Below are 23,059 nucleotides of genomic sequence, written 5' to 3'. Positions count from 1 at the left end.
GGGTGTCTTGAAGTATCCATCTCGTGGTACAGGGGACCACTGGGGGTGGCTTCAAAATGCAAGGCTTTTTGCCGTGGGATGGGTTTGGTAGGGCTGGCTCATCCAGAGAAGCTCTAGTGTCATGGCTTCAAAAGCCATGTTCTCTTTCAGGTACAAAGTAGAGATGTCCTTCCTGGTGTTCTCATTGTCAAGTACTGTTGCTGTGCTCTTCCTTTGCTTCCTGGGGCGGTAGCAGGTTTGACATGAAACATGCTGCAAAGTTGCAAACTGGGAACGTTTTGACAGTCAGGGATGGGAAGTCTTTGATTGTACCTGCTGTTGACAAAGTGCCAGCTCTGTGTGCATCCATGGCTTAGTGCAAGTGTGTGGGAAAGATGAGAGGTATGTCAGATCAAAACCCAGGATGTTTCTACTGAAAGCAAGGCATACGACTTGTTTACTGGAAGGTTTTCTTTAATGTAGTTGTTCATTTCCCTGTCTGGCCGGATCACACTGAAACAGGATTTGACACCTAACCGACTTATTTAGTGCATGGTACTTAATGTGCAACACTCAGCGACAGCAGCACTGAACACAAAGTCCTGCCAGTGTTATTCTTCCTTCTGCCCTGATAGTAGATATCTGTGTGATAGAGGGGGCAGCAGTTTGTGCAGGGCAGGGTCTAAACCCTGTGGCAGCTAAGGTCATTGCTCGTCAAATGCTGCTGATCCTTGAGCTCTGAATCAGGCAGGGGAGTTTATCTCAGGGGTAGGGTGATATGACCTGTAGATTTCTTCATGTTTGTTTTGCAAAACTACTCCATTATTTTTCTCCTTCCATTGTGCTCAAGCACCTTTTTTGAGTTCAAGAACGGGTTTACATGTGTGTGGTGTGTTTTTTCTTTTTAGAACTTTACACGCATCTGCAGTTTCAACCATTATGTCTATGAGCTTTGGGCAGTTTTTATAAAAGCTTATTCATATTTTCCATAATCAACTCAGGCTGTCTGCATTTAGGCACTTGATGAGGTAGTCTGACTCTTCAGAACTTAAGAGTGCTGAAATAAACATTTAGGAGCTTAAATTTGTGTCCTTTCTTTTCAAGCCTCAGCTTCCATGCTTCTATTCTTAGAAACAACCAACCAACCTGATAAAACTCTCCCCTCAGTACTATGAATCTGCAAAACAAAACCTACTAACTCTTTTGTGAAATAAAATGCCCCATCTCTCTTTAAGCTGCCAATACTGATCATAAAGACTTACTTATTTTGTAATAACCAGCTTTAATTAAAGAGCAGAATTTTGATAGTTGGTGTGTAGGTTTGTGGCCAGTGTTAGGAAAAAGAAAGAACGATGGCTCCTGCAAGGTGGAATTCTGCCAGTTAGACTTTGCAACCAACAATGAAGAAGCATTGTTGAAGAAGAAAATAAGGATTTTTATTTTTAAATGTGAAGTGTCCTGTCAGTCAGGACTGGCAAGCCACAGCATGCAGCAAACACTGCTGATGGAGCAGAAGTCGTTTCTACCTACACCACTCAGACTAAGAAAAGATCCTCCTTTGAAAGATTCTAATTTGGTCCTTAGGGAGGAGGCTTTAAATATGAAACAGCTGAGCTGGAAAGCATCAGTGTTCTGCAGGAGGCCCCCTGTACTAATGGGAACCTAGATGTGAAATTATGATTTTTCTGAGGTCTCCCAATGGCATCCTGGCACAGTGTGCCCACTAGGATGGTTATATTTCTAGGAGGTTGTGCCTGTGGACAGAGTGTGGGAGCTTCAAGTGTTGCTTAACATGTGGGAGCTGCGATGAGACCTTTCAGAGTGAGCAGATGAGCAGGTTACAGCATCTCTGTTTTAAGTAACCATTCCTGAATTGCATGGTGCTAGTCATCCTTGGGGAGAGAGTCTTGTCTCCATGTAGGACAGCTGGACAGTGTCTGTGACTTTTGACTTCTCTCCCCGGTTATCCTCTCCTCCTTCCTGTTGTAACTGTAAAATCATCTGGGAGTTGGACTTGATGATCTTTATGGGTCCCTTCCAACTTGAGATATTCTATGATCTCTAAAACGCGTGCAAAACTAGTGGATTCTGACAGGAATGGTGCTGGCTGTGCCCTTTACAAAGGGCTTATCTGTACCCATCAGCAAGGGATGATGTCACATGAGGACTGAGATGAATTTTCTTTGCTTTGTCCCTTCCCATTTCCATGGTGAGGGAAAATGATAAATGAAACCAAGTGCAGTGTGCCCAAATGTTGTAAAACACTGGTATAACGTTAAGATGTATCTGAGCAAGAAGGAACTGGAGTAACTATTTTATTTCAAAAGTGGCCATAAGTTAAACCAGCTGTGCAACAACCAAATGTGTTGTCCCTGCTGCTGAGCTCTTGGGCAGGAAACAAGACCATAAATGCCCACTGTTGAATTGTAAAATTTGTACACAAAGGTTTCAGCTTGCCTGAAAGCTTTCTTTCGCTGTTCACTTTTTGGCTAAACTCTGTGTAGTTACACAGAAGACAGCAGTTTGATGTAAAAGTTGAGGTAAAAGCAAGTTCCTTCTATAGAGCCTTTAGGTGTACCTGGGGTGTAACCCAGAAAACTAGTGTTATCTCACAACAAATATTTATGACTGACATTCCATACCTGGAGTGTAGCTGGGGCAAAAAAAAAATAAATCCAAACATACCTTTTTTCTTCACTATGTAGTTTTTAATACATAACTGATCTCTTTAAGTATCTTGTGAGGGTGCCAAAAACCATTGGAGACCCCAGTGACCAAGTTTTGGAAGCTGAACTACCCTCCCAGTCTAGTTGTGAGCGATGCTAGCTGGAAGTGGCATTGAGAGGCTTGTCCATGCTCTTGGTGGTTTGGAGGCTTGTGAAATGCAAACTGGTCAGTCAGGCCCATCTTGCAGCCTCTGCAATCACTGGTGGTAAAGAACTGTGACCCTGCTGCTCACGAGGTGGAGAGGAGGGTGTGGGGAGAAGTGATGGAGAGGTTTGGGTTTCTGTGGTTCTGCTGCTCAAGCTGGCAGCCTGAGAGCTGACTTAGGGGACAAGTGCACACCAGTGAGCTTGGTATAAGAGGCAAAAAAAATAAGGGGTGGGGGGTGAAGGGAGAAGAATCGAGGCAAAAGAATGACTACATCTGACTTGAGAGCGTAATCCAGATGCTTGCTTGGAACAGAATTAATAATGTACTGTGAGGTCTCAGTCAGGGACCCAGATGGGGGGAGCATTAGTGAAGGGCTTCCAGCTCAATGACTCATTGCCCTGGTGCTCTGGCCCCAGTGAGTCACTGCTCTCTGGCTTTGGCTTTTTTGGGGAGAGGGTGGGAAACAGCAAAACACGGCACTCAGCCTACTGAAAAGTTAGACTAGATCCAAGAACTATGCACTGGGGGAAGGGCAGGGGAATGTGAGAAGGATTTTCCTGTTTTGCGTGACTCCCAAGAGGCTTGGGCTAGGAATGAGCAATAGCAATCTCTGCTTGCAGACAGTGGACTTAAAAGACACTGAACTTAAGGGTTATTTCTCACCCTTGCCTCAGCTGCACAAGGGCTTCTTTCCTTTTTCTTTTTTTTCCCCTATCAATCCATATTTAGTCCTAGCTATTATATAATTTAATTTGGGGTTTAACCATATTTTTAAATCCAAAAATTCTTTTTCGGGAGGACGCAGGGGTGTTAAGGAAAGTGAAAGAATATTTTGGAACACAGAAAGGCAAGGGAGTAAACATGGTTCTTGAAAAGTCCCCTGAATAGTTAAAAATAAATACATTTCTTCTTTGTGGGTTATGGGGTGGAAATGTTTGAGTGTTTGCAATGGAAGTGTGTGCATGCATGTGTACATAATAGGGTGGATTATAAGATTTGCTCAGCATGAACTTCAGCATTTCCAACTGTGTAACCTGAGCAAGTTGGGAAGATGTGCAGATTTAATTACCATATAAATCTATTTGCTCTGAATTTCCTGGCATTTGTTTTGCTGATGACACAACCTGTATGTTATTCACTTAGTGGATTTTTTTTTTTTAATCTGTCCACATTTTTTTTTAATGTTTAAAATGAGTAAATGCTGGTGCGAGACTCTGAACAATTGTATCTGCTGTTATGGTGGATCTCTTTGCTGTTTCCAAATACCAATTTTGTGTTACTCTTCATATCCTCCCACAAATGAGGTAATTTCAGTATAGTTACTGGCTAGACAGTAAAGGAATTTACAGTAGAGTAAAATATTGAGTAACTATGCATCTTGGTTTTGATTTTTACCCTATAGATAAATGCCTACAAATCTGAGGTTCCCTCTGTTAGTCCTTGGCAGGTACATAAGCCAGGGTAGGGTACATTGCTGTGCCGTGTTATCATTGTGTTTTTAGGCATGAGTTGGGGGACAGTTTACAGTCCTTGGTCTCTCTGTTCCCTGCTCTGGCTGCATGGATGCATTTTTTCCCTGCCATCAGAAAGCTCTTCCAGCTGTTTTGATCCTTCATCAATCTGGGAGGGGGGATCTCTGTGTCCTGTTTAACAATAAGCAATCAGATGTGTCTGCTGTCTCACACTCAATACTGTGGTCTGTCCAAGGGGTCTCTCAGCAATCAGGTTGCAGCTGTTTCAAGTGTAGTTGCATTAATTTTTTCAAATATTCTCTGACAAATATATTTGGTTCTCCCCCTCACTGAAATTAATGCATACCATAGGCAAACACCCTGCTACATCAAACTGTTAGAGGGTCCAGCCTTCTGCTCTTCCACTCTCTCCCTGTGAGAATGTTGGTGACTGACTCTTTAGGGTTGGTCTTGTATTTCTTTCAACCCCCATCTTTGGAATCGATCTCATGGAAAAATCCTGTATTGCTGCCAGGCTGTCCTTCGTTTCTCATCCTTGTAAGAGAACCCAGCAGGAGCTTGAATCTGTGCCTTGTAACAGTGATGTATCAACACACTCTCTACCAGAAAAGATGCTTTTCTGTTCCTTGCAGGGCACATGTGTGTGAATTGCAGAGGTGAGGCTACAGGGGCTCAATCGATAGCTCTTCTCAGAGTTGACAGGTGGGTACCATGTGATACAAGCTGTGGCTGAATTTGGAGAAGAGGAGGTTGTGGCCAGCTTCCCTGCTGCGAACACAAAGAATTTGAAGAAAGGGACAAAGTTGAGAGAAGTGATGCACCTGAAAATCTGCAGACTTTGTTTGACACTCAGCAATTTAACTGATGCCCAAGTGTCAGCAAGCATTGAGAGCAGTAGTCTTGGTTGTTGGAAGCTGGTGCACACTGACACCTCCAGTCCATCAGCGCTGAACTTGGGACAGGAAATTCAACAGCACCACCAGCAACATGTCTGGGAAGAAAACACTTGCCTTGAGAAAGCTTTTTAGCTTATGTCTTGGGGTTTAACTTTGGGGTTGGGCATGCAGAGCATCATGGACTTCTCTGCTTCATTGTCATCTCTAGTAGGCTTGTGTGTGCAATCCTTGATAAGAACCATCTCTAGGCACGGTTCTTCTTTAGCTCAACAGGGAGGGTCTCTGGTCCGAGCCCTCAGATGTTGCATGTACAAACACAGGCAGAGCTGATAGTGAGGTGTGTGATGCCTTTCACAGCTCTTGCCATGCAGCTGAGTCTAGAGCTCGACCCACGAAGGCTGACCAGTGTGTGTGCCACCTTTAACAACTGGTGCCTTGCCTGGATGCCCCAGAGCTTGAGACCTTTTGTTAGCAGCTGTGGCTCCTACTCAGAACTTCTCAGCTACCATATAAGCAGCTGCCAGATGTCTGTGAAATGTGTGCTTGGTTCCTTGAAGAGGAGTTGGTATCTCCATTTAGCCACAGTTCTTGAGCTGTTTGATGCTTTCTGATACATTGTGGTTTATCTCCTGTACACCTTTGTTTATGTAAATCACAAAAGAGCTGGTGAAAAAATTATTCCCTTTTCTCCCTGTTATCTTAATGTGAGAGGAAATTGGGGGTGAAAGGAAGGGGGAGATTCATGCCTGTGGTGCATGTTTGCATCCCCCACAGACAGTTTGTGATGTCCCCTTTTTCCCCTGTTTCCTCCTATTCTCTGGGAGCACTGCCTTGTGAATTACATGGACTCTTCCTTTCATACAGAAGCAAAGGTGCAATTCTTTACCCCCCTACCCCCATGATTGCTGCTGAAGCCTTACAAGAGAGAAATACCAGGCTGTTTTGTACCTACAGGTGCATGGTAGGCTTCGTTTTTATCCCATGCGTGCCTGTTGTGTAGGAGGGATGCTCCTACCTGACAGTTCCACTTGTGAGGGGAGATTGATCCCTCCAGGATGGGGAGACCTCAGGGTGAGCCAGGAGGGAGCCATTAACTCCCAGGAGGGTAGTATCTTGAATTACTGGGTGGTTATAACCCTGGTGTGTTGCATGGCCACCTTGCCCTGGTCTGCTGAGAGAGAGGGGATTGTTTTACAGTGTGCAAGGATGGCAGCTCCCCTCTGGGGTGGCTCCGCTGGCAAGGGTGGATTGTGCTGCTACAGTCAGTGTGGAGGACTTGCAGCTAACACAGTGCATTTTCCAGGCTCAGCAAAGCCTGTCACTTGCTTAATAATTTAAATATAATTATTAACTGTCATTTGGGGCTCTTGATTTCTCTTCATTACTTTTTTAGTGAGTTCTTAGAAAGTCAGTTTTCTGAAGATGACTGTTTCATTTTTAGTCATGATAATATCTCATCTTCAGACAACTGGGGCTAGTGCTGCTCTCCTCTGGCTTCAGGTCACCTGGTGGAGAAGCCAGTACTGCTGTGCACCTGAGTCTATTTTACTTCAGAGATCTTCATTTGATCAGACCAGAAAGGAAAAAAAACCCCTTGTCTCTTAGGCAGTTGGAGAAAAGGGCCTTTGTCTGGCGGGAACGGGCAGATGGAGAGCTGCAGCCCTCAGCCCAGCTGGTCTGCAGCCAAATACTACTTTCGAAGAGCTATCCAAAATCCGCTGTGCACCCGGATATAAGAGCTTTCCTCTGTTTGCTCACTGTGAGGTGATGTCTGTAGGTGCTTTGTGTTCCCCTAAAGCACCCGGGTTATAGGCATGAACAAATGTCCAGCCAGATGGGTGGTGGAACTCCATAGGGCTGCAACTGTCTGTCGGTAAACCCAAGTGCTGCTGTTTTGTTTGTCTTTTCAGGGTTCTGGGGGAAGGGAAAGATAAGGTTACATCTGTCCTAAATCCCTGACTTTTTACAGAGGTTAAAATCCCAGCTGAACACATTTCTTTGCTGTGTGGAGGAAATAGTTTGATAATTCAAACAGACTCCTTGTACCAACTCCTCGTCTGCAGTTAGTGCTGGGGCTGCCAGTGGGGTGTGAGGATAGCAGGAAACTGGCAACAGAGGTGTCTACAGGGGTATTAACAACAAAAAAAAGAAAGGAAGAGAAAAAGGCAGATTCTCAATGCAAGTGCTCTTTTTTCTCTTTGTTTGTTTTGGTTTTTGTTTTTTTTTTTTTTAAAGGTTAACTCTCTGGGTGAAAGATGCCAAGCTAAAAGCAACAGATGAAGAATTTCTTTCTTTTGCAAGCAAATATATATATAGATTCTAAGTGTAAAGGTCTCAGTTTCCTCCCTAAATTGCCCTTTCCTGTTCCTGAGTGCAGGGGTGGTTGCTGCCGTATCAAAACTGAGGGTTATTCTGAGGCTTTCCAGCTATGGAAGTGGCTGGTGACCACTAAGGTGCATATGGAAGCAGAGGGGGGAGGAGGAGGAGGAGGGTTGGCAATTGGAGAATGTGCTTCGAAAAGACAGAAGGAGCAGCTTAGGTGTAGGTGGAAGTTTTGAGGAGCTGGAGGCCTAATTGTGCCCAGATTGTTTCTGCTTTAACTGTTGCTCAGATGCCTTTTCTTTTAACTTCTCTAAGCAAATGGAGCCACTTTCAATGAGATAGTTGTTTTATTAAGAAAAAGAAAGTGACCTAGCTTTAAGCATTTGCTGTAGTAGAGAAGTGTATAACATATGAAAGATTCCTGTAAATCAAGTGATGGTGTGTTTTGTAATCACTGAGTGAGAAGTCCAGATCCCTGAGTCTGTTCCCTGAGTTCTGTAGCTGCGCAGTCTGACCTGTGGCAGTTGTTTTAGGTTTCTCTATTGACCAATATTCAAAGTTTTATCACAGACTATTAAAAGTAAGTTTCAGAATTATAATGAAACTAAAAAATCCTTTTAGAAACCGACCATTTATTTGCTATCAGATGATTCTGTTGTAAATGCAAATTCTTTTCTTCCTCACAGCTTGCTGCTTTACAGCTGCTCATGAAAAGGAGAAAGCACAAATACTGATGAACATGTTGAACATCCTTCCCCGCCCCAAGGTCCTCTTTCTCTCTGAATATTTGTTTCCTCCATTGCTTTTCATAAAGTGGTTGTAGGAAAATTCCCCATTCAGAAAAGAAAAAATAAGTAAAATCTGATGGACCTAACTTCAGTCAAATGGAAGAAGTATTATAACATCTGATAAGATTTTTTTCCATATCAAAACAGTAATAAACAGAAGGCTAATAAAAATATTTATTCATGAATTTGCCAAAAATAGCTGAGTAGCTTGTGGTCATGTTGTCCTTTCTGTTGAGTCTAGTGAAGTATAACATCTAAGTAGTGTCAGACCAAGTCAATGCATAGGCATGATATTTTCAAGGATGGCATCCTGAAATTGGAGGATGCTGGTGATAAAGTATCTGCATGTAGAAACCAGGGTTACAAATATTATATCAGTGATATTTCAGCATCTGCTAGTCATTAGTCGGAATAATGCATACAAGAATTAGAAAGAAGGAAATGTTTCAGCTTTAGGAAAGTATGTAAACAAATACAATTGACTCTTGCCATTAGCCCAAATGAAAAGAAATGTGTAGACTGTGGGGGAATATATTGTCCCTAAGAAAGGCACTGCTTTTTTTGTAGGTTCATCCTTGACTTCTTTCGTGGTGGGGAAGCATTTCTGTCCCTTGCTTACACTTTAATGGCTGTCTACCCTGTATTATCGGTGTCTTTATTGATGCACCAGAGTGATCAACTAGTCTTGCGCATACTTCTTCTTTTCTCTTTGCAGAGTGAGGAATTGTAGTTTATACTTTCATCCTTGTTGGAAAGCACCTGGATGTGAAGTCCTAGCGAGTCCTTGGGTATCAAAATTAAAGTAAACAAGGCTTTCTGGGTTCATCGTGACCCTCTTGTGGATTCCTCTGAGAGTTTGTTTATTAGTGTTATCATTTACAGTAAGTAAATATGAGGCTACAAATCTGTTTTGCCATTTGTAAAGGCTTTTCTTTAGCTAGCTTGCTATTCCAGCATAGCAACTGTGGTCCTCTGTTTATTGCCTTATGTTCGGTAAATATTTTCTTTTCCTCAGTGTCAGTCAGAATTGACTGAAGACTTATTGATTTTGAAAAAAGGCACAGTTAGCATTTGTAAGCATCTTGGAAGAGGTGCTCGAACTTCCAGGGAACTCTGTGAGAGCTGGCTGTGCTCAGGATTTTCCAGCATCAGGCTTCTAGGCCACAGGTGCTGCTGGAGCTGTGAAATGTGAGTGCATGAGGGTGTGATGAGGGTGTGAGCACACAGCTTCCCTCGTGGGTTTATACAATATTGACTTGTTTAAGTCCTAATTTAGCCTACAGGAAGCCAAATCTTGAATTTCAGTGTTTGTTTCTGCAGAAGAGAGCAAGATGAAGAGCCAAGATCAATACTGCTTGCAAAAACAGAGCAAATCAAACAAACTTAGACTTTTATTGCATCATGCCCCAGTCGACAAAGATTCCTATATAAGATGGAAGATAATGCCTGATTGTTCAGAAAATCTCATTACAATTCATTGTACAAGTATTTTTGTACAAAAATAGAATTCTTTGTGTGAATGAGATGAGCAGGAATGATTTGTTGCAATGCAGTTTCTTTGTCTGTCAAAGATGTAATTTTCTGACACTGGAAAAAAAAACCTAGAAGAGACGCAGAGTTTTCAGCTATTGATGGGAACTGCACTGGAGTCTCAAGGAAGTAGATTGCAAGATTTGGTTTTTACTCATTTTGAATAAGAAACAAACACAAAGTTTTCCTACTGCATACAGATATAACATGTGCTGCTGGCGTAATGAATTCAGTGTAATAGATAAAATGGTAATTAGTTCTGACTGTCAGGAGCTTTAGCTCTGGGGCCTAGAAGCTGGATATGCGCTCTAGTCCTAGGTGGAAGGCAGCTTCTAAAATAGATACATACATCATTCAGAAAACCCAATTTTTAGCAAATGTCGTAATTGCTTGGCTGCGGATGTGCAGGGCCCGTTTTCCTAGAGCACACTGAATGTTCTGCACAGCTAAAATAGCCATACGTGGTGTCAGAGTCTGTGTCTGAATATGTTTCATTTTTGTTTTCTGCTTCAGTGAACATTAACCCCCTATATTCTGTTCCACACACAAAATGTTCTGATGATAAATCCTGCAGGAAATGTACTTTCCTGGAGGAAACGTGCTTTCCCGTTTTTGGTGGTGCACTGTAGTGAGTACCTTGTGTAGTAGGGGGAGGAGGCCACTTCAGGACATGAGTATTGTGCTTCGATTTTCCATTTCTGTTGCAAGTTAATGACAGGCTCTTCTGTTGTAATGTATGCCTCTTAGAGGACTTTTGTTCTAGCTGTAGCTCTTCAGCTTGAAGTAGTGATTGGAGAAGCAGATTGTTAGACAGGGCTGGTAGATCCTGCTGCTGACTGGCACAGATGCCCAGTGCAGATATAAGATTGTTCTGATCAATCCTCTCCTGTTGTTGGCGTGACAGACAGGCAAGGAGATAAACTTTTTCCCTGCTTTTTGTCTCCACAGCACTTCACAGAGTTCTTGGATGAATTTTCACCTGATGTCCTAGGCCAGCTCTTGAATGATCCCTTCTTGTCTGAGAAGAATGAAATAATGGAGGTGGAATTGTCTCCAGCATCCCCAGCACCCCTCATCCAGGCAGAACACAGCTATTCCCTGTGTGGGGACTCTCGACCCCAGTCTCCCTTGACCCACATCTCAACTGATGACAACTTCAATGAAGGTAGAACACACTGAGCCCATGTCCATCTGTTGTGATGGTGCAGTAATGAAATGTTCCTGGTGGGGTGATGGTGCACTAAGGGTGCATATGAATGCTTTTTACAGAGGTTACTAACTTTGCGTTGTAACCATTTTGGGTCAAAAGTTGATCAAAAGAAGTGGTAGAAGGTCCAGAAATACACTTACTTCCATGTATTGAGCCTGTGGTTGTTGAAGATAAATGGAGAATGATAAACCAAATGAGGATCACTATGAAGTTTGGGTACTGTAGAACAGGACTTGTAAGGAAAGGGTGAGGTGGGTTTTGTTTGGTCTTCTGGAGGAAAAGGAAAAGGAAGATCTTATTGCTGTCTATGACTGTCTTGTGAAAGGGTGCAGTCAAGACAAAGCTAGGCTCCTCTGAGATACACAGTGATAGCATAAGAGACAGTGGCTGCAAGAAAGGAAATTCCAGTTGGGTATTAGGAAATGCATTTGCACAGTGGGATTGGGTCAGGCGTTTGAGCAATTATCCAGAGATGCTGTGAAGTCTTCACCTGTGGAGATACTAAAAGCTGAGCTAGACAAGGCCCTGAACAACCTGATACAACTTGGCCCATATGCTGAATGAGGAGTCAGATGAGATGGTCTTCAGAGATCCCTTTCAGGTTTATTAAAAACAAACAAACCAACCTTTTAAACTACACTTATTTTTCAGTGGTGAGTGTCTGGAGCTTTCTGTTATCCCAAAATGAGAATCAGGTCATCTTATTTATGTTTCTAAATACATGTGTGGGAATGTGACTTCAGATGCTGCCCCAGTCTTAGAACTGGTCTTGCTGAAGTTCCAGGGTTTTTTTTCCTTTTTAAAAAAGGGCAAAGAAAAAAAATAATGCCCATCAGGAAATAACTGGTGATCTTCTAAAGACCTAACTGCAGTTTTATAGATACTGTGGCTGTATGAAATGGCGATGCATAGAAAATTATGAAAACCCACAGCAGTTTTAACAGTTGTCTGTAATTCAGCAGTTATAAACATCTGGAGGGGAAAAAGGGGAAATGCAAGAATGGTGGGAGGAAGAGGTGCAACCTGCTTGTTCTGAAGTGGTTTGTCGGAGGAGCAAGACAATGAATATCTGGTAACTATAAGGAATAATCGCCATGTCAGACTTCCAGTCCTAATAATTGTTTTATGTCTTCACCATTAGCTTTACTGTACAAAGCAGTGGAATATTAGGCTGCATCACAATAAAAGAGAGGGAGATAAGTGCTTGTGGCTAAGCATTAACAAGCTAAGCTGTTTGTGAAGATCCACCAGACGTATCTTCAAAGGCTGACAGCTTTGTAGCCCAGAGTGCTCTCTTAAAACAAGATGAAAATTGTTAGAGATTTCACAAGATGCCAACTAATAAAACCTGTGAGAAGGCTTTTCAATGTGAGACAAGGTTTTTGGAAATGATCTGGAAACATCATCTACAGAAAGTCTTCTCGTTTTGTATTTCCTAGCTGTTTTATGTGAATATTTTTAAATTAACTCATACAGGAGATATTAATTGTGGCAGGAAAAACAAGCACAAGGAAACATCAGAAACCAAGCTCCTCTGGAAGTTAATAGAGAGAAGTTTCAAACTAGGCTAAAAGAGAGAAGTTTCAAACTAGGCTAAAAGTGAGGGGAGTTTCGTTTGGGGAAAAATCCTGAAGAAATTCGTACTGCTGAGACCACTGGGTAATTAATAGAGCTCTAGTCAAATGATGTTTTAAAAAGCCAAGAAACATTAACAAGTGGGGTTTAAAAATAGAAAATTAATGGAAAACATTTCATCTTATGTTCACTCTGCAGCTTGTTTCATAAGAGAGGAGGAGGAGGAGGAGTTGTTCTTGGTGTTTGGGATTTTATTTAATCTTAACCCTGGAATCATGCTCACAACCTTTTTGTACCTGCTGACTTTACAACCGTGAAGCTTGAAGAAATACTTGAGAAAATTGTGGTATTAGAATGAACCTGGCTGTCTGACAGATATTCAAAGGCATGACCCTGCTGATTTTTCAGTTCTTGAATCTGTGGGAGCAGGGAAGGAGAATTTTGTGGATGGCAATACTGCAAGGTTTGACACTGGAGATTGAAAGCATCTCTGTTGTTAGATGGTGAAGGTACACAGTGCTCCTGATAACTCTAATGAATGTCAGTCCGTTTGGTGGAGTAAGGGGACAGATACTGGTAGCACCAGTGTCCTTTGTGGGGACCAAGAGGTACAGGGTGTGGAGGGGGAGGTTCATATGCTCCAGGATCATCTCCTGCTGCTAGGGAACTGGGAGAGGTTTTGTGGAGTGGCAGGAGCTGAGAAATGAGGTTGGCTGAGTGACTTATTTATAGAATGTCCCAAAAAGTTTTCATTCTCCAAATAATCACCCCACTGGGCAGATTAGTGAGCTATTGTTTTTTCTATGGCCAGGCTTTACGATTCTGCAGGACTCTGTCCTCCAGGACTGGGAGTGAAATTGGGCTAGTGAGGAGGCTCATGAGTGACACCTTGCATGTGTGTGCCTATCTGCTGTAAACACCTGTGGCTGTGGACCTGTGTGCCTGCGGTCAGCAGCAGTGTGAGGAGGATGGCACAGAGCAGTTAAGCTGTGTCTGGATGCCATTTCAGAGCTTTGCCCTTAGCTCTAGAGGACTAAGGGCCTGGTGTTATGCACGAAGCACATGGCAAACAGGCTTTGTTCTTGCTCTGTAGTGTAGCTAGTAATGCAGTGTTTCTTGGCGAGTCTCTTAGCAGTTGTCCTGGCAATGAGTGCTGGCAGGTTCTTTCCCAGGGTGTGCGGAAATGCCATTCCCTCCCAGGCCAGTGAGTGTTTATAGACAGGCAAGGATGGGGAGAGCATGAGGAGTGGGAAACCTCGGGGTCATTTAGGGCCAGGCCCTTTAGCCCATATGGATACATAATGTGGACTTGGAAGTGGCACCTGTTGCACATCTTACTGTCTCTCTCACACCAGCGGTTGCTCTGTTCATGTGATCTGGAGCTGCAAACTCCTTTCAGCAAAGGCAGCTTCTCAGGTGCCATGTGCTGCTGTGTGCTGAGGTGCAGGCTGGCTCCCTGTCTCACTTCGAACCGGGTGCATGTTAATGCACCACCCACGATGATGTGGGCAGGAGTGGCTTTTGCCACATGGGTCTGGTGTCCTAAAGGGAAATGTACCTGCCTGCTTTTAAAATAGCCTTAAAAACTAGAGTTTGTCTCCTTGGTGACAGACCTGTTGGAGATGGCAGGTTGTAGTGACAGCTGGGGGTGTGTGGCTTGTCCTGGGACAGGATCCTGCTGTCTTTATGGGCACAGGATGACCCTGGACATTGGTCTCATCTCCATGGCACTGGAGCAAGTGTGCTGCCACCAGGCAGGCCACATGTCATATTGCTCTGCTACCTGCCTTTCTGCCCTCCTCCTTCAGCTGTACTAGCCTGTAGGAGGAGGGAAATAGATTTTCTTAGTTATTCCCATCTGTTTCAATAGCACCCAATGTCTGTAGTGGTTTTTGAACTCCAGTGTGCAGGGAAGCTGAGAACAAGGCCCACCTTGTTCAGTCCATGATCTACAAGACAGGTTTAAGTCATTCAGTATCTATTTCCATCTTTTGTTTTTCCCCCACAAGTTTCCCACAGCCTTACTAAAAATGTTTTTCATGTTTCATTTCAGCCATTATGTTGGATTGATTGTTTGTTCTGACTCCATAATCACTTTCTTGCCCACTCTTGCAGGGGAACAAGTAACTTGTGCTGGGAGCTGTTTCTTGTTGGCCATTACCTGGCTGTTACCACAATTTCTGCAATTGCTAAATTGACCTATTCCTGTAATTGTAAATCTTATATAAAGTTTTTCTAAAATGAGCTAGAAGTGTAAAACCTGGGAAACTCGTAAGCCTGGATTTAACTTTTCCGAGAATTCCTGTTAACCTCAAGGTGAGAACACATTTAAGTGTCTGTAAAAGCAAAGTCCAAACACCAATTTTTCCCCGCTTATTCACTCCTCTGACTTCACTGTATTGAGGCTATTTCCCCAGCTTTGTGCAGAATAACTGTCCTGCATACTTGCAGCTTGTTGTTAGTGTGGGGTCTCTGAAGGTGTCAGTTTTAGAGCAGATGTGTACAAGACATCTGGCATTTAGTCTTTTGGTTTCTTTCCATGACAAGAATCTATTCTTAGATTGAATTTGCATAAAGTTTTAAGAGTAAAGATACTAGAAAGAGAGAGAGGAATATTTATAGGCTTGACCTGCCTGCTTGCAGCTGGCTGACCATAACTTTTGTTTGCCTGGACTGGTGAATAAGGCATATGGCCCGGGGAGGGCTTCAGGCTGTAACATGGAAAAGGAGGCTGTGTCCCTGTCCACACCAGTTACACTGCTACCTCTCTCCCACCAGGTTTCTGCTTTCTAGTTTTGAGGCCAGGCATTTTTGAGACAACTGCAGAGTGGCTGCAGAGAAGGACAGTGGATAGTTGTGAGGTGGAAAATGCTCTTGAAAGGCCATGAAGAAGTTAGGAGGGGAGACTGAAAATAGGGCTGGTGGGTAAGGGAGACCTCTTACTGTGCATTGTGGCCCTTTGGGGCACAGATTCACTTCTGACAATTGTAAATGAATAGGAAAAGAAGTTTAATTTTCTGTTATGTTTGGTGTATGTTTGTCTTCACTTTTCCAGTCTCTGCAGCCTTTTAGAAAGGGAGGGCTGTGGGTTGGGCAGGCAGGAGCAAGGCAAGACCAAAGTTTCATCAGGGACTATGGTTACCATCCTTGTGACTTGAGATGTGAATGTAGACTCCTTCCCTGCCCTCCCATGCTTCACCTTCTCAGCTGTAGGCACAGACTTGAAGATAGCGTCTGCCCCTTGTTTTGGACATTTGAGATCCGTAAATGACAGCCGAGTACAAGAAATACCAAGGGGCTGGTGTGTAGCAGGAATGTGAAGGCAGAGCCTGCAACATCCGTGTGAGGTGGTGCTTCATCCTGTGAGATCAGCTCAGGTGGTAGGGATGTTTAACAGTCATCTTGCATTTTGTTTTTTAGGTGTTTTTTACTTTGTGAGCCTGACAGGGCAGAGGCAGTGGACAGCCAAATAGCGTTGGTACAGTGTCTCTCCTCAAGTTGTGGCCAGGGGGCTGGGTGCATTCCTTTCTCCCTCCCTCAAGGGCTCTGCTTTTGAGACTAGTCTGGGACCTCACCTGCCTCTCTTGTTCATGCTTTCCTGCTCAGGAATGCTTTGAAGTTACTTTTGGATTTGAAGCAGCTTGCCTTGGCTAAAGGTTTGACAGACTGATTGCTGAAATGACGTGTTTCTATGTTACTCTTAGCTGTGCCAAAACTGGGGCTGGCCTCAGACTGTAACCTGTATTGTTATTGGGTTTTTTACTGCTGAGGTTATGCTTTCCTGTAATGTGCTTTTAAAGCTTGAATTTTCTTTTTAAACTTCAACTCCATCTCTCTGCATGGTTTGAAAAAAAAAAAAAACATAACCAAAACCAACCAACCAAAACCCCAAAAATCACCCCAACAATTCCTGAGGTTAACAGGAATTCTCGGAAAAGTTAAATCCAGGCTTACGAGTTTCCCAGGTTTTACACTTCTAGCTCATTTTAGAAAAACTTTATATAAGATTTACAATTACAGGAATAGGTCAATTTAGCAATTGCAGAAATTGTGGTAACAGCCAGATAATGGCCAACAAGAAACAGCTCCCAGCACAAGTTACTTGTGGCTCCCACTTCTCCAGTGCAAATAGCCCTTCAGCAATGAATCCAGCCCTCATTTCAGGCAGGACTGTGTACACGAAAATGCTTTCTTGTGTGTGGAGTCCACAAGCAGTGTCATGTGCTGTCTCTTTGCATAGAGATACCTGTGGGCTTGAGGCTCGGGTTTGTCTTCCTACATTTTGTATGTGTACATATATATGCACACACATAATATACATGTGTATATGTGGTGCATATATATGTCATATAATATAGCCTATAGTAGGCTATCTTATATATCCTAATTTTATTTTTTTTATATAACCTATATATAGAGAGAGATGCATTATCCTGCTTTTGTTTTTCACCAAATACTGAATCAGTGTAATATGAACAATGAAAATGGAACCTCTGCCCTGACTTCAAAGAAAATGGAACAGAACAAAGAAATTCACTTGTATTTTGAAAAGCTGCTGTCAAAGCCATACTATAATTTTGAGAGCACGTTCCTGCAACTTTTTTCCTGTATAATTTTTCTTATTTTTATGTGTTTGTTTATGAAATGGGGAGAAAGCTGTTTAGTGGGGATAGTGTGTGTTTGGGTGATTTTTATGTGGAAATGTAGCAGCCAGTCCTTGTTAGCATCTGCTGATTTAAAGTGATAGAATCATAGAATATGATAAGTTGGAAAGGACCCATCAAGATCATCAAGTTCAACTCCTAGCCCTGTGCAGGACACCCCAAGAATCACACCATGTGCCTGAAACATTGCTCTGTATGTGAATAACTCTGTAGGAGAGCAACTAAATTCATACTAAAGTATGAAAAGGCTTTTGAACTTTTATATGTCCAAGGTCCAAAGTTTCAGTAGGTCACTCTGCATCAGTCTTGTAACTTCTACTTGAGCAGCAGTGTGTCTGAAAAATGTCAGTTTTGTTTTAGAGGTGGGCATTTTGGTGCTTACTTATGGTTACTGTTAATAATTGGCAACTTTAGTTGCAGTCTGACCTCTTTTAACTTCCAGTCCCACATATATGAGAGCTCAGTATAGCCTTTGTTCCTATTAAAGAACCATCTCCTCTCAGAAACCTCTTTCCCTAGGTGTTTGTAGGCTGTGATTAAGTTCCCTCCTGATTTCTGGTTGGATGCAGTCTAAATGAACTGCACTTCCTTGGTGTTTCCCAAGGTAGGTGGTATCTTCTAGACTTTGAGCTATTGCAGTGCCTTTTTCAACACAGGAACATTTGCAGTTCCTTTTCAGAACTTGGTCAAGTGACTGCAGGAGCTGATTTTCCAGGAATAGTTTCCCACATGATGCACATTAGGGGAATAGTCCTCCTATTTCCAGTCCTGCTGTTTGTGAAAGCAGTGATCTCATTCTCCTCTGTCGTGTTGCACTGAGAGCTCAATGCTCACTTGGTGATGCGCTGTGAGCATCAAGTCCATTTAATGTGTGTTGAAGCCTGATGGCTGCCATAACACAGATATGCCTTCACAACATCTGCGTGGGGTGTGAGTGGAAGAATCCAGACCTGTGAGAGAGAACTATTTTATTTGAAGATAGTGCTTCTGTGGGTAACTGTTGTATACCTTAAAGCAAAATCATAGTCTTTTACAGGACATTTAATAGTATCGAACTTTAAGGCTGTAAATCCAGCTACCACGTCAGTCTGTGCCTGACTCCCACATATATATATGAAGGGTGATGCTATAAAAATAGCAAAATAATTAAGAACTATCAGGGACTGTATCCCAACTATGCTTATGTAGTGTTAGTCTGAAGGGAGGTTAAAGCAGAACCTGTAACCCCAAGACATCTGACTGGTTTTACATGACAAGATGCTTTGGATTGAAAATTGTCACATTCTCCACAGGAAAGAGGATATTGACCCTTGTTGTTTATGTATGGAAGGAACGATATGTCTTCGTTTCTATCTTAATAACTTTGGTAGTGATAGAAATGATTGTGGGTTTTAGATGAACTCCATGCCATGCAGAGGGGATGCCAATATGAGTGATGATCTTTTGTTAGGAGAAAAGCTGTTTCTGCTGCACTGTGATTACTGTCTATTGCTGCTGCTGATCTTTGCCCCTTTATTTAATTTTCCCTTCGTGGCACTTTAAAAAGGACCTCAATGCTTGGTAGTCAAGCAGTGTCTCCTGTGTTGAAGCTGTTTTGAGGGCTTCAGTTTCATTATTTGTGGTGGGAGTGTGTGTGCACGCTGGGAGGGGGAAATGCCCTTTGGAAAATCTGTAAGAGAAACTGTTTGTCAATGAATGTAGGCTCTTACCTCACAAAGGAGAGAGAGGGAGCAGTAGTGGCGTTGGAGTTCAGCATTTCAGGCATGATGAACAAGGCTTGTGTCTGCCTGGGGGTGTTACGTGAGCCCAGAGCTGGGCACTGAGGACCGTTCGACCCCAGGGGAAAGACAAGGAGGCTGTTGTTCCTCCAGAAAGGTCCAACTTTTGGGAGGCTGCAGAGGCTCAGACTGCAGAGCTGGGGACACTGAACTTCCTTCCCAGCAAATGGCATGTCCAGCAGCATGCCCAAAGTCTGTGCATCAGCAGCTGGTGGGGTGTTTTTGCCGACAGTGAGCAGTCATTTCCCCCACAAACAACTTGTGGACCTCTTCCAAGAGGTGTTTTCCCCTTGCAGTTAGCTGGCTCCTAGTTTGCAGCTGTACTTCTGTGGTGTAGAGCTGGTGAGCACCCTTGGATCCTTCTGCTAGATGTAAAGAGGCAACATCTCCAGAGGTGGGATTCAGGCAAGGACCGTACTCTTGTCCAAGGTACAGCTTTGCAAACGTGGACCCTTGGGGCAAGTTTAAGCACCATCTGATTCAAAATGTGTTATTAACGTGGGATGAGCTGAGCCTGAGACTGCGTATGGTTGTACATGGCACAGCTGTGCAGAAGCCGGGTGCGCTGTGCATCCGAGCCCTTGGTTCATGATGACGGTGTAAGGTCTGCCATGGACCAAAAGGAATTAGTTGAAGCCCTATTGATCTAATCTGTGACACAGCTGAAGAGGGAGATTATTTAAATGTGCTTGGCTGGAGAACAGTTTGACTCATTAGGGAACTTCCTGCATTACCCTGTTCAGAGATGGCTCTTCTAATACCTGTGCAGAGCACTTGGACCCGTAGTCTGTTGTAGTCTCCTTAAGTTTTCAGTTTTGTTTTTCACTAAGCTGTTTTATCTGTTGGTCAGACAGTTAACTTCAAGGGGGAGGCAAAAGCTGCCTCTTCATTCTGCTTATACAGATAAGGATATCCCTTGATGATTCTGCAGGTCTTGCTTGCACGCTTGTTTGAAATGTTGTTCAGTTCATGCATCTGTTTTCTCTGTGATGTTAATCTGTAATGGTGGTATGTGCTTTTCTCCACTTCAAGATGAGGTTCAGTGGTACATCCCTCATGTGGGTTGTTTACATAATGGTGCTATCTTACTTTTTACTGCAGGGTAAAAGAAAGGTGAAAACCGTGTTGTTTCTCTGAATACTTGCACTCTCTGTACTTGGGAGGGGTGAGGGTGAGATACAGTGTGCACCATTAATTTCATTTATTTAAAAATGCACAGTAACTCACTGATACAACTTGGTTATCCAGTAAGTGTCTCTGTTAAACTCTAATGAATAATGCTGAAAAGAATGTGGGGAGCAAGGGAGATCTTTTTAGTTATTTTGTAAGCTCTGGTTCTCTGTACACCTGTCAGAGAGGGTGAAATTTAGTCAACGTTGGAGAAGATTTACTTATTCTCAGGAAAGGAGGTGGCATGTTGGACAAGACTGAAGAATTATTTGGATAGAAATAATTTAAAAAGGAAAGCAGAACTTTCGGGGAACTCTTTAAAAAAACCTGTACAGTTGAAGTAAGCATTTTGAGCTTGCTTTCCACTTTTCCTACCCTGCCTTTCCATAATATGCCCATGGAAGAAGGAAAGAAGCAAAATGTTGCAGTTCTTCAGAGAAATATGAGTATCCTAGAAAGCTGCACATGGTGTTGTTAAGAGACTATGTCTAATTTGTTATATCTATATATAAATACAGATATATTAAAAAATCCTTTTATGAACACAGGAATGGTATATATTAATTCTGACGTGTGAAAACACAGCCATTGTTGGTTGTGTGTTTTTCATGCACGCCTAAATCACACATACTGGTTATTGCCACAGCTGTGAATGCTTAGAGGAGCACATTTCTGATGGAAATCATCATTATAATGTATGAGGTGTGCAGCATAGAAGTTGACTTGGATCTGTTGTACCTAAAGCCAAGCACATGTGAACAACTCAGTCTTCATAACGGGCTTCAGAGCTCTGAAACATTCGTTGTGCAAAATATTGCATCATCTTTTCCCTTTTGGTTGTAGTGATCTGGAGGAAGGGAAGCGAAAAGTCCGCTTGTGGTATGTTGAGTAGATCTTATGAGCGTTGCCCATCTTAACTGCAGATGGTGGAACCTGGGACAGGATTAGGACCTCTGAAATAAAGACAGAGGACAGAAAGTTTGTTTGGACACCTTGCTGAAGATGTGCACGGCATACAATGCTTACACTTACAGTACTGAGGGAATTATGTCCCATTTGGAGTTTCATCTCTTGCATTATCACCCACATACATGGCATCTCACAACACACTGCATATCATATCTGGGCCCAAGCTGGACCCATGATGAGTACAACTGGGAAAGAAGAGGACATGTTTGAAGTTTTTCCTGTCAGTGAGAACTTAGCTCAATACACTGATTGTACTTTGGCGGTTTGTAAGGCTTCTGCCTTTTTTGAAAAAAAAAATAGTGGAAGATGCATGCTAAATAAGACTGCAGGAAAAGTGGGATAAGCTTGATGACAGAAGAAGCACAGAAAAGCTTTCTGAAGAAATATATCTCTTGGATACAGGAGATTTTAGATGCTTGTGTCACAAACCCTGGGGTGCTGTGATGAATGGGGTTTTTGGATGCGTGATTTGAATCTGATGTTTAACTTGCAGCAGTGGTAGATGCTCACAGCTGAACCTGAAAGCTCAGTGCATACTGTATTTTGATCAAGTATAATAACAGTGCTAAATCATCTGAAAAATCCAATTCCAGTTGTCTCCAGTTGGCCATTTTAAATTCCTAGTTACTTTTTGGCCTTAATCTCTCCATGTCTCAGTTGAATTTTCAGGACCATTGTGGAAATGAATTCAGGTTGGTGGAGCATTTCCCTGGGAGGGGATTAAATAGCCCTGTGGAAACAAAATATGAATTTTGTTAAGGAGAGGTGAGGCTATGCATGAGACAGTGAGAATAACAAAACATGGAATATCTCCTCAATTACTGGAGTGCCATGCATTCTGCTTTTTGGGTAAGGCATGAGTTCTGTAGAGAAATTGTTTCATCACATTATTAGAACATTCCTGGTTTTATATGTATGTGATGTGCAAAAGGACACTGAGTTAAACATTCATAAATATTTCTTAATACCTGGGTGATTTTCAATACAAATGTTCAGTTAACATCATCTGTATGTGCTATTTAATTACCAGTGCATTGCACATAGAAGTGTTAGCTGGGATTTTGGTAAGTACCGTGTAGACTCTTTAAATTACATATTCCATGTGCCAAAATGCCTTAGCATTCATGGACTTGTGAAAGGGTGGGTAAAGGGGAAATGATTCTCATCTAAACAGCCATTGCATGGTGAAGTTCTGAGTTTCATAGGAAACTTCACCTGGGAAGGGAACTTGTTCAACAGTGGACTTTGGAGTCTGTGTTTTGAAGCCCGAGAGGAGATTTTTAACAGTCGAAGTGACAATATTTAGGATGTCTGTTTTCTTGGCCATTTGGATAGCTGAATCTCTTGCTGAGGCTTTCTTCTCTCTCTGTCTGAATGACTTGCAGTGTATTTTGCCTCACCTTAGAGGATGCCATGTTGCCTTACTCATATCTGTTTGAATGCATACCATCATGGAGATTATTTTCTCAGCCTCTTGTTTTGGATTCTGCCTCAATAGTTCACATGTATTTCCTGGATCATGTCAAATATAAACACCCCTAATTTCTTTCCACAGCGTGCCTTGCTTGGACCCTCCCTTTTCCTCCAGTGGGTCCCTGGAGCCAGCCTCTGTTGTCCTTTCATTTCAGTATTTCACATGTACCTTCTTGCTTGTGCTCATTATTCCATGAAACCTCCCTCATAGTTCTCCATAACCCTGTATCAGAAATACTCTTGTCTTGGAGGATGTGCTGTACCTCTCTGTATGACCAGTAATCTATTAGTCTGCTCAATTTTTCCTCTTTGCCTGAATTTTTCTGGTTTTGTGCAGTATTCTCAAGGGCTTTGGCAGA

At 42.7% G+C, this 23,059-nt stretch overlaps 1 protein-coding gene across 2 annotated transcripts in view; it reads left to right on the top strand.

Moving 5' to 3' along the window:
• CREB3L2 (cAMP responsive element binding protein 3 like 2) overlaps positions 1–23,059 on the top strand; it is a 77,055-nt gene that overhangs the window by 33,272 nt on the left and 20,724 nt on the right. For both annotated transcript variants that reach the window (XM_027743758.2, XM_027743757.2), the window contains exon 2: positions 10,810–11,026. In XM_027743758.2, coding sequence (XP_027599559.1) covers positions 10,810–11,026 — 217 coding nt within the window. The remainder of the gene's footprint in view (positions 1–10,809; positions 11,027–23,059) is intronic.

This window comes from Pipra filicauda, unplaced genomic scaffold, assembly GCF_003945595.2.
Source record: "Pipra filicauda isolate LSUMZ 115617 unplaced genomic scaffold, ASM394559v2 scaffold2_size9829703_pilon, whole genome shotgun sequence".
NCBI lineage: Eukaryota > Metazoa > Chordata > Aves > Passeriformes > Pipridae > Pipra > Pipra filicauda.
The sequence above is the reverse complement of the archived record's forward strand: the minus strand, read 5'-3'. Positions and strand labels throughout refer to the sequence as shown.